At 34.1% G+C, this 12188-nt stretch overlaps 1 protein-coding gene across 2 annotated transcripts in view; it reads right to left on the minus strand.

Moving 5' to 3' along the window:
* LOC115883354 (pleckstrin homology domain-containing family G member 5) overlaps window positions 1-12188 on the minus strand; it is a 432893-nt gene that overhangs the window by 1312 nt on the left and 419393 nt on the right. For both annotated transcript variants that reach the window (XM_030901711.1, XM_030901710.1), the window contains 3 exons: window positions 10707-11022; window positions 4696-4915; window positions 109-218 (listed from right to left, as the gene is read on the minus strand). In XM_030901711.1, coding sequence (XP_030757571.1) covers window positions 109-218; window positions 4696-4915; window positions 10707-11022 — 646 coding nt within the window. The remainder of the gene's footprint in view (window positions 1-108; window positions 219-4695; window positions 4916-10706; window positions 11023-12188) is intronic.

Consider the following 12188-nt stretch of genomic DNA (forward strand, 5'->3'; position numbering starts at 1 on the left):
TTTGTCGAGAGAAGTTATAGAAAACCGAAGATGATTTAAAATGGCTATTCTACCGTTTCTTTCGTCTTAAGTGTAGTGTTATATTTTTATCGATATTACTATTGTTACCTTTATATCGTCCACAAGTCCAGCGGTATGATACCGATGTGTTCTTTTCATTGCCTGGCGATGTTGACCTCTGTTGAAGGAATCACAATTTTCATCCGGTTGAGATATACCTGTTGGTAATGTTTACTATCAGATCTATTGCTTATTTGAAAATAATTCTCTATTTTTAATTTAGTAATAAATCGAATTACAAGTAACGAAAGAAAGTTTATAGGTTGTTACACACGAAACTAGTTGGCTTAATACGTGTATAGCCTGTCCAGCGGAAGAATATATGACAAAGACGGTTGTCATTTTACTTCAAAGCTTCATTCTAAAGTGTGAAATTAGCGGAATAAATTAGTGGTTTCGATTAACATACAAGTTTGTTACGCTAATTTCATTGTAAGCATTCAGAGCATCAAAATGAGTGAAAATCATTTTCAATAAGTAAAAAAAAATTGGTCAAGTGCGAGTCGGACTCGCGCACGAAGGGTTCCGTACCATTCATTATCTATACAACATTAGACACTATATTATTATAAACTTTTTTCCGATTTAGCTGAAATTTTGAATGCGCGTATAAGTAATTTAAAAAAAAAACATGAAGAAACACATTACTAAAAATTGTATTAATCAATAATAAATATGTAAAAATATGTAAAAATAAAAAAATACGATTAAAAAAAAGTCGCCTTGACTGGGATTCGAACCTGCCTTACTACGGCTCCAGCGTCATAGCAGCGTAAAGTCCTAACGTTTTAAACCACGCGGCCACCGAGGACTTGAAAGATTCTATGTTAAATTCTTACTTAAAAGATAATGTTTAGTGAAAGTACTTTTTTATTTATAAACATTTATTTAATTCTGTTTTTAGTATTTGTTCTTATAGCGGCAACAAAGATACATTATCTGTAAAAATTTCAACTGTCTAACTATAACGGTTCATAAGATAGACGTGACAGACGGACGGACAGCGAAGTCTTAGTAATAGAGTTCCCGTTTTTACCCTTTGGGTACGGAACCCTAAAAAATTAACATTATAGTTCAAAATTTGCGAGAAATGCAATTTTAGCTTTTGATTATAATCCGTCAAGAGAAATTGTGGTTAGAAATGACATTTTTATTATTTTATAAACTAATTATTGTTCGGGTAAATTCGGATGACGTATGGAAAGCCTACTTAAGACAACTATGTCCGTGTGTAAGGAGCCTATAGTGATAATTTAACTAACAAAACTATTCAGCATTCACACTAAATTGGTGAGAAAGTGAGAAAGTAAACAAGCAAATAAAATAAATGTGTACGAGGTGCTATCATTTTCTATGAAAGCAAATTCTTTAAGTACTAAGTACTAATAAATAGATAGCTTGTGTTTTCCCATTGTCTGGACTTTGTATAGAATTTCGTATAATTTAACGTTGTGATGATTTACAATAAGCACACAATAAATATAAACAATATTAACTGATCGTTTTTAGAAAAAAGTTTTTGTGTAAAATTAGTGTTCATTTTGCACTTATGTATTTACTTGGAAAATAATCTTTAATATACTACTTATTTCTATAAACCTATTAAAAGAAATTATACACAGGATGGCTAAGATATAGGATGTTCAATTTATAATTTAATATTTATGAAAATGCACAAGTGCAAATGGTGTATTTAAAAAAAAAGAAAAAAAAAACTAAGCAATAAAAAATGAAGCGTAAAAAATATAAATAAATATTAAAATTCTAGAAGACGCACATAAATTACGTCATGACTCACAAGAAAGGTGAAATTACGTTGGTTCTTCTTCTAGCGATAGTGACGTGAAAAATAAAAGGACAGAATAGAACGGATGTACAATTTAAGTTATAATAGATAATAGAGAGTTTAGTAATACTGCCCTTAAAAGTTAATTCTTTTGTAATTTAACCGAGATTAAATTAGAGATAATACATAGTAAGTAAATTACAGAAGTAAATTTTAGGTAAATATGTATGTAATATATGTTTTATTCTGTAAAAAGGTTGCTTAAGGCGTATTTTAAATTAAGTATATATTTTTATTTCTTTTTGCTTCTGGCGACGGGGGCAGATATACCTTCTGAAAAGTTAAGCATTTTTTGGCGACTTAAATCTAATCTCACAATTCTATAATATATGATTCACATTTATATATTAATAAATATAAGTTTGATAGAGCGATATGGGGATTTGAGATACATAGAGCGATATGGGGATTGAGACACCTGGCAAGAAGGACAGACAACACATGGACCACAAAAATTACAGCATGGTACACATGCACGAGGAATCAAGAGACCTGGCATAAACGACTGGCATATCATCCAGCATCTGACGAGAATAACTGCCAATATCGGAGGACCTCGCGCGGAAAAAAGAAGACGGCTTCGGTAGTTCATTCGACCATTCTCTACGCATCGCCGATCTGGGACAGATCCATGCGCTTCAAGCAATAGGAAAACATGCTAGAAAGGATAAATAAGAAGCTAGCATTCAGGGTTGCATCGGCATACTGCACATGTCCAACAGTAGCGGTACTGTGTCTTGCTAAGATACCTCCGATCAGTCTACTGATCCAGGAAAGAAACCAAATATATAAAAATGGAACTTCCTTCCGGAAAGAGGCCAGAAACATTGTACTAGGGCAATGGCAGACACGATGTGGAGCATATAGCGGATGGACAAAGACGTTCATACCTAATATTAAAGATTGGATAAAATGCGACCAAGCAAACACGGACTACTACATCACGCAAGCCATGACTGGCCATGGAGTATTTGGCCATCGAGTATCTGCACAGGATCCGCAAGGCTGACTCGCCTACCAGCATGCGAGGCGTCAGACTCGGCTAACCAGACACTATTTGAGTGTCACGCGCACGAAGATATACGGGAAAACGCAGAAACAGAATGTGGTACTAAGATTACTAGAGTAAACGTCGGAAACCTTCTAACATCATCGAATGAAAATATCGAAGCGATTTGGTTTGGTTTGGTTTGATTTGCGGCATGTTACGGAACATTATGAAGAAAAAGGCGAAGGACGAAAAAGACAAGATCGGGGTCTCTAATATTGATGAAATGCCTTCGGCGGTACTGAGATTGGCGAGCTTAGAGCACAGATGGGTTTTTAGTGGGTAGACCCTTTCGCATGAGGGAGATCTCCACACTCTGGCCCTAAAGGCCTTTCCCATCTATATACAAAAAAGTGCTGAAAGAAAACACTCTCACCGTGACCACAAAGCCCGTTTGAATGACAGGGCAAAACCTGCATGTGAGTATAATGACGGAAAGCAATTATTAAAAATCACTGTCTTTTGCGGTTAGGTGTATTCGTTTCCAAGAAATGGCAGTATTCCATATTAGGGTTACTATTCCCTAATATATTTGGTTACTTTCCTCTATTATTATGAAATATAAGCTATTAAAAAATGGAATGTCTTTTAACATTTAGAATAATTAACCAGAACGTGTTACGTGTCGAACGAGTTACGTGTCGAACTTTTACTGTTGGAAGGTTTCTTTTCGAAAAAAAAAACTCTCGTTAAGGGCTAAGCTTAACGGAAGTTTTTACACGGCTGATACAAGCGCTGAAATCGTAAAAAGGCCCTAAAACTAATTTTGGGGAGATTTTTCTTACAAATCGATGTCGGTTTTAACGATGTCGTTAAATCGAATCGAACACTGACTTTACATCGAAACTAGAACAGCTGGAATTTATTTAATAGGATTGCTAGTTTGCTGAAAACATTTTTAGGCTATCGACTTCGTAGTTTAAGAATTACCACCCGTAATGCGCTCTATACTTTTGTCTTTTAACAAATGTCACTGGATTCTTTTACTTGTAATTTATATACCTGTACAGGGACATCATTTTAAGTGTCTCACTCAATTTACAATTTTCTTGTTCCCTATTTAAAGATAGTAGAAAGATTTTTTAATGTATTTTTTGCGAGGATGCCGATTTTCTACCTTAAAATTTTTTAAAACATCAAATTTTAAAAAATCATAATTGTTTGTTTTTTGATTTAGAAATTTTTTGAAATTGTTGACAGATGAATTTGACAGATAAAATTTCTGACAGATGGATTTTTCAGCCAATAGAATTACAGGAAATCTATTCAAGGTCGTTACGCCGATACACCGTTTCTAGGGTAGTGTGGATGCACCCTTAGTCTCTGATATTACCATAGTTACGGCTTTACTCTATGGTTGTAGTGAGGTTAGGTTAGGTTACGGCACTAAAAGGGATGCAATTACAGAAAAAATCCGGTGGCTCTCAAAATTTTTTTAAAAACAATAATTTTTTTATTTTCAAACTTAGATAACTCGGTTATTTTGGACTTATCTGAAAAATGGCAAAGAAAAAATATATTTCTTTTATCGAGATCTACCGACCCTGAAAATATTTGCACTTATTTAAGACTAACCCTGTATAGTGTTTTCAGCGATATTATAAAGCAACTGGCATTTATTATCTGCTGGTTTTAATTACTTTCTCTATACAACTGTATTATTGTTTTCCGATATTTGCTATATAAACTTTAAGAGCAGTATTTTTGGAATTATTGAATCAGTAAATAAGGCAATGCTGACCTGCAATGACCGGAACGTCAAAATCGAAACTGGTCGGTATCTGACTGGAACTGACGCTGGACGCCGAGTTAACTTGCCGCGTCTTGATCAGCGGAGGGTTCTTACTTTGCGATATGGCCAAGCTCCTTCGCAAGTTCCCTCTGGTAGGGCTTGGGGGAGGGTAGGAGATGCCCCTTTGGGTTGGACTGAGGAGGTGGCTGCCGTTCTTGTTGCTGGGTACCTAAAAAATGCCAAAAAATATTATGAAATGATGAAAATTCTCCATTTTTTTCTCAAAAACTATGGGATGTGGCGTATACAGGAGGTATAAAATATGGAGGTGAATACTGGGAGGACCATTTTAGGAAATAAAGAATCAGTCGTGGGTTCATCAGTTGGAAAATGGTGGTGAGGGTGGTTTTCACTCTTTTTTACTCTCTCGTTTTTTTTTGTGAAAGTTAAATGTTGAAGAGCTTAGTAAAATATAGGCATAATCTCATACAAATCAGAGTAACGGTTCTTAAAATATCTAAAAAAATGTGTTAATTTTTTTAAGTTTGATGCCTTCTAGCGGACAAACAAAGCACTTTTGTATACAGGTAAATTGTGTCCAATGAAATTCTTTGATGCCAAAAATACGTAGTAGTTCTATGGCCACTGGCCACGGAATGTAATATGTTATGGTCTTGAAATAAAACTATACTAGTTAGTAGTATTCCGTGTTACCAAATAACAATAAAAGGGAGTTACAACAATTAGAAAATGTGCAGATATATTCGTGCCTACGTGACCAACTAGTATCTAGCTACAGATGACTGTTTTGTGTCTATTGTCAACTAGAGAGCTACTGCATTTATAAAATTAAAAGAAAATAATAATAAATTTGAATAAATAATATTTGGGAACATAATTCCGAAAAAGCCGAACCGATCCGAAATTATCAAAAGCTTTGGGTCGCGACCGTTGCAAGAATAGCGCCAAATAGTGTTTACATTGTCCTTATGGGCACTTTTCCAATCTAAACTTGTTTCATTTATCTATGCCAGGATATAAATAAATAAATGCGGCCAACTTGACATTTTTTTTACAGAAGAGCTACCACCTGAACAGTCAGCCTGATGGCGAATAATGTCCATGGTTGGCAACAATGAATTAAAAATTGCGCTTTCGATTATGCAACTAAAAGTTTAATTGATATCAAATATACTGAATTTAAAAATAAAATTAATAGTTCTTAGAAGGCTTAGTAGATTTTTCCATCTAGTCAAATATAAATTAGTGAAAAATGAAATAATTGGACTTATGTATTTTTGCTTGTAGAGAAAAAAATAAAATAATTCTAAAATAGTATATTATTTGAGATGCAAGTTATTAAGTAATATTTATCTTATCACAGCCAATATGAAGAGATTAAACCTATACAGAGTATAAAAAGGGCTCGATTTACAATTCAAAGTCGAACCCGGGCTTACACGTTTAGCGTTTCTAAAGAACCGTAAAAGGGGCGTCAAAGACCAGGAATCTCGTTAGCTAAGTAGAATTTCAAAAGGGCCCGGAGTAAATGCAAGTAACCTTTTTCCACGAGTTTGAATCGGAAAATCACCAGCCACACCTTTGGAAAACTAAAGACCGCATTATTGGATTATTGGAACGATGAAAAAGTGGATATCATCTTTTATTAACGTAAATGTTCAGTGTATTTTATGTAATTATACCGGGTGCGTCTCAAAGTGGCTCACTCTATAACTTTTTATTTTTTCAGATAAAAAATGAGATTTGGTATGTTAGTATAATATGACATAAATTAGTAGTGATTGACTTATTCAATTGTTTTTGGTCACTTCCTGTTTCACCAGAAATGACTACAACTTTTGATTTTTAAATAGCATCCTCGATATATTTTTACTTTATTCGATAGAAAATGACACTCTGAATAGAATGACATATCATATATCAACTTTTTGACATTTTTCGCTTAAAACAAATCGTATTTTAAATTTCAATCTAGAGTGCCATGCTTGTGTTAAAAACACTAATTTTTAATTAAGGAGCCTTGGAAAAAAGATTTCATCGTCTAATGCTTTTGTCTTGTCCTACCAAAATCGTATTTTAGTCATATATCAATTTTTTCAAATGAAATAAGAGTGGCTCATTAGCATATTGGAAAAAAAAGTTTTTTTACGGATAATTTGATATTACGCACTTGGTATTTCGAGTCAAATTGTCGTTATGAACCCGATGTTACAATTTCAAATAAACCATATGCGAAAATGTTAAAAGTTGACATATGATATGTCGTTCTATTCAGAGTATCATTTTCTATGGAACAAAGTAGAATATACCGAGGGTTCCATTTAAAATCAAAAGTTGTAGTCATTTCCGGTGTGAAACAGGAAGTGACCAAAAACAATCGAATACGTCAATCAATCCCTAATTTGTCAACCATTAACCAAACCATACCAAATCTCTGTTTTTTTATCTGAAAGAATTAAAATTTATAGGGGTGAGCCACTTTTTGAGACGCACCCGGTATATAGGAGAAAATACAGGGTGATTCATTGTCAGAAGGCACTTTTAGACGTTTATGGAGGATATTTTTACATTCTATAATTAGGCTCATGTGGGGTAAAGATGAGACGACATATTTAGTTAAAAAATGAGACATTGAAATAAAACTACTAAAAACTTATTATTGTAAAAATAATATTTTTACAATAATAATTGTATATAATTAATATATTAAACTATCTTACCGACAAAGTATTTTGATTGAGGTTCAACGTAAGCCCGCCACCAATATTGGGTGACCCGAGGGTCAAGTTGGGCAGGCTCTGGCCCAAACTGCCCACAGGCTGCACGGACAACGTGTTGGGCGTTTGTGGAACAGTCTCGTTTTTAGGCTGCTCTTTTTGGGCCACAGGACTTTTGGAAGCCACGTCAGCGGGTAAAGATTGGAGACCCTCATCGCTGGATATGGAACCCGTTCTGTTCTCGTTCTCTATAGAGACCCCTCGGGATTGGTCTTTGGCCGAGCCAATGGAGGATTGGTCGTTCATTTCAACGGAACCACTGGAAAGAAAATATATTTTTGTAAAAAACTAGAGATGGTAATAATCATTATTTCTGATATTTTCACACTGAAATAACCAGGCAGCTCCCTTTTTTAAAATGAGATTTTTAATGAATTGCCCACCTCTAACATTAGGACACATTATTTTACCTATAAAAAAAACTGGCCGATCGTTTCCCTGCAACAATAAGTTCTCTCAATATAACAGTAAATAAATGGCGACGTTAGTTTGAGTTGCCTAGCTCTGGGTTTGCAGCAAGAACCGAGCAGCTCTTTTTTCTATTTCCCACAAATTTATGAACAAGATTCGAACTTTTCCGAGCTGCGGGCCCCTAGAGCTCTTAAAATCGCGGCTGTACGGTACTATACTGTAGCAATATATTTCAGATATTACATCTATTAGGAAAAAGAATATATTGATTTTTCTTTTGTCTTACTTGATAGATGTTGCTATATTTTTTTAGTCTATTAAGAAGAATTTGTGTGTTTCTAAGTACCAAGCACTTTGCTATAAATATCTTAAAGAGTCTTTTCACAGAGTGGTGGCCCATAGTAAAAACTTAATGTTATATTCAATTCAAAGCCGAAACTTATGGTCGAAACCACTGTCTAAAAATTATTTATTAGTGACCGGTTTCGGCTATTTAGCCATCATCAGACCTTAAAAATAGATATAAGTAATAAAACTGATATGAATGTATAAGATCAAATAAAAGATAGGATATACAACAAAACACATACAAAATTAACTAACAAATAAACATATTAACAAGTTAAAAATTACCTTTTTCAAAAATAACTGTTTGTTATTAATATATAATACATAAATATCCTATTTAGATTCATAAAAGAAAAAGGGAACGCTGCTACGTTTCCTGTTCCCAAACTCCCAACAGCTCCAGTCCACAGAATATACTCAATATACTACGCTCCAGTCGACTGCGACCTGCGACAACTGTGACTGGAACAGTCTGACCGGGCGACGGGGCTAGGAGCATTTTCAGAATTTACATTATTGCCTGCTATTGCTCCTATTGCTACTCATGAGCGGAGATGTCCTAAACTTGTAAACTGCTCCGAAATTTCACTGCGATTTTCTTGGAACTGGAGCAGTCACATACTGCGACGTTGGTGGAGCTGTGACAAAGTAGCGGACTGCGATTTCACAACCCACCTCTAGCACTTTCCAATCTAAATTTGTTTCATTTATCTATGATGTCAGGATCAAGGGTTAGGATATAAATAAATAAATGCGGCCAACTTGACATTTTTTACAGAAGAGCTACCAGGTGGTAGTTCAGGTGAACAGTCAGCCCGATGGCGAATAATGTCCATGGTTGGCAACAATGAATTAAAAATTGCGCTTTCGATTATGCAATTAAAAGTTTAATTGATATGAAATATACTGAATTTAAAAATAATTTAAAAATAAAATTAATAGTTCTTAGAAGGCTTAGTAGATTTTTCCATCTAGTCAAATATAAATGAGTGAAAAATGAAATAATTGGACTTATGTGTTTTGCTTGTAGATAAAAAAATAAAATAATTCTAAAATAGTATATTTGAGATGCAAGTTATTAAGTAATATTTATCTTATCACAGCCAGTATGAAGAGATTAAACAGATACAGAGTATAAAAAAGGGCTCGATTTACAATTCAAAGTCAAGCCCGGGCTTACACGTTTAGCGTTTCTAAAGAACCGTAAAAGGGGCGTCAAAGACCAGGGAATCTCGTTAGCTAAGTAGAATTTCAAAAGGGCCCGGAGTAAATGCAAGCAACCTTTTTTCCACGAGTTTGAATCCCGGAAAATCACCAGCCACACCTTTGGAAAACTAAAGACCGCATTATTGGATTATTGGAACGATGAAAAAAGTGGATATCATCTTTTATTAACGTAAATGTTCAGTGTATTTTATGTAATTATACCGGGTGCGTCTCAAAAGTGGCTCACTCCTATAACTTTTTTATTTTTTCAGATAAAAAAATGAGATTTGGTATGTTAGTATATGACATAAATTAGTAGTGATTGACTATTCAATTGCTTTTGGTCACTTCCTGTTTCACCGGAAATGACTACAACTTTTGATTTTTAAATAGCATCCTCGATATATTTTTACTTTATTCGATAGAAAATGACACTCTGAATAGAATGACATATCATATATCAACTTTTTGACATTTTCGCTTAAAACAAAATCGTATTTTAAATTTCAATCTAGAGTGCCATGCTTGTGTTAAAAACACTAATTTTTAATTAAGGAGCCTTGGAAAAATAGATTTCATCGTCTAATGCTTTTCGTGTCTTGTCCTACCAAAATCGTATTTTTAGTCATATATCAATTTTTTCAAATGAAATAAGAGTGGCTCATTAGCATATTGGGAAAAAGATTTTTTTACGAATAATTTGATATTACACACTTGGTATTTCGAGTCAAATTGTCGTTATGAACCCGATGTTACAATTTCAAATAAACCATATGCGAAAATGTTAAAAGTTGACATATGATATGTCGTTCTATTCAGAGTGTCATTTTCTATGGAACAAAGTAGGAATATACCGAGGGTTCCATTTAAAAATCAAAAGTTGTAGTCATTTCCGGTGAAACAGGAAGTGACTAAAAACAATCGAATACGTCAATCAATCCTAATTTATGTCATATACTAACATACCAAATCTCGTTTTTTTATCTGAAAGAATTAAAAATTTATAGGAGTGAGCCACTTTTGAAACGCACCCGGTATATAGGAGAAAATACAGGGTGATTCATTGTCGAAGGCACTTTTAGACGTTTATGGAGGATATTTTTTACATTCTATAATTAGGCTCATGTGGGGTAAAAATGAGACCACATTTTAGTTAAAAAATGAGACATTGAAATAAAACTACCTCAAACTTATTATTATAAAAATAATATTTTTACAATAATAATTGTATATAATTAATATATTAAACTATCTTACCGACAAAGTATTTTGATTGAGGTTCAACGTAAGTCCGCCACCAATATTGGGTGACCCGAGGGTCAAGTTGGGCAGGCTCTGGCCCAAACTGCCCACAGGCTGCACGGACAACGTGTTGGGCGTTTTGTGGAACAGTCTCGTTTTTAGGCTGCTCTTTTGGGCCACAGGACTTTTGGAAGCCACGTCAGCGGGTAAAGATTGGAGACCCTCATCGCTGGATATGGAACCCGTTCTGTTCTCGTTCTCTATAGAGACCCCTCGGGATTGGTCCTTGGCCGAGCCAATGGAGGATTGGTCGTTCATTTCAACGGAACCACTGGAAAGAAAAATATATTTTTTTGTAAAAAACTAGAGATGGTTTCATTATTTCTGATATTTTCACACTGAAATAACCAGGCAGCTCCCCTTTTTTTCCAAAATGAGATTTTTAATGAATTGCCCACCTCTAACATTAGGACAAATGTTTTTACCTATAAAAAAACTGGGCGATCGTTTCCTGCAACAATAAGTTCTCTCAATATAACAGTAAATAAATGGCGACGTTAGTTTGAGTTGCCTAGCTCTGGGTTTGCAGCAAGAACCGAGCAGCTCTTTTTCTATTTCCCATAAATTTATGAAAATTCTACCTGTTATTGCAGCCACCCTTTCAATTCTTATCAATCTCTGGGTAAGAATAATATAACTGATTTTTATTGATAGAATTACAATGGGTTTGTTAAAATATTACCAAGCTCTATGATTTTAAAAGATTCAAATGCAATTTGTATTACAGTACGTCTGTTCGTTCTGTAGCTACGGGGTATCCGTGAGAGGGGAAACGAAATTCTCTCCATGTTTTTCGAAAAAAAATAGACGGTGCGTCCCATCAATAAAAATTCGACAAATTTGCCAATAACCAATAAAATGAGTGGGCGGAGCGATTTGCTGTGACGTACTCGTCAAGTCGACGTATAAAATACGACGTTGTTTATTTAAATGTTTTTTGTCCGCATTCCTTTCATAGACACAGATCCAGCAGATGTACTGTACGTATTATTTTTATATAAAACAAATTTGGGACTATCAAAATGTTGATTTAATAACACTTTGACGTTTAAACTCTTACTTCAAAAGCAAACTTATTTCCAAAGTCTACCATGACTTCACTGAGATGTCGTTTCTTGTTCACAGTCATTGGCATCTTAATAATTATTAGATATTAATGTATCTGGTATTCTGGTATATTATCGATATTAGAATAAATAAATCGTTTTTTTATTATACCTAATGGTCATAATCAACAGGACTAATTGATACCGTGTTAAAAAAATAAGATAGTTAATGGGTTATATTTTCGTATTTATTATATTTTTGCTAGTATCTTCGTTTTGCAAAAAGATATCAAGATGCGGTTTTCGCTGACTTTTTAAACCTCTATTCCTCTTTATTATCACGCTAAAATTACATACCTATACTATTACTATTGCATTTATATTAAAAAAA

This window comes from Sitophilus oryzae, unplaced genomic scaffold (assembly GCF_002938485.1).
Source record: "Sitophilus oryzae breed Bouriz unplaced genomic scaffold, Soryzae_2.0 scaffold_186_pilon_pilon, whole genome shotgun sequence".
NCBI classification, from domain to species: Eukaryota; Metazoa; Arthropoda; class Insecta; order Coleoptera; family Curculionidae; genus Sitophilus; species Sitophilus oryzae.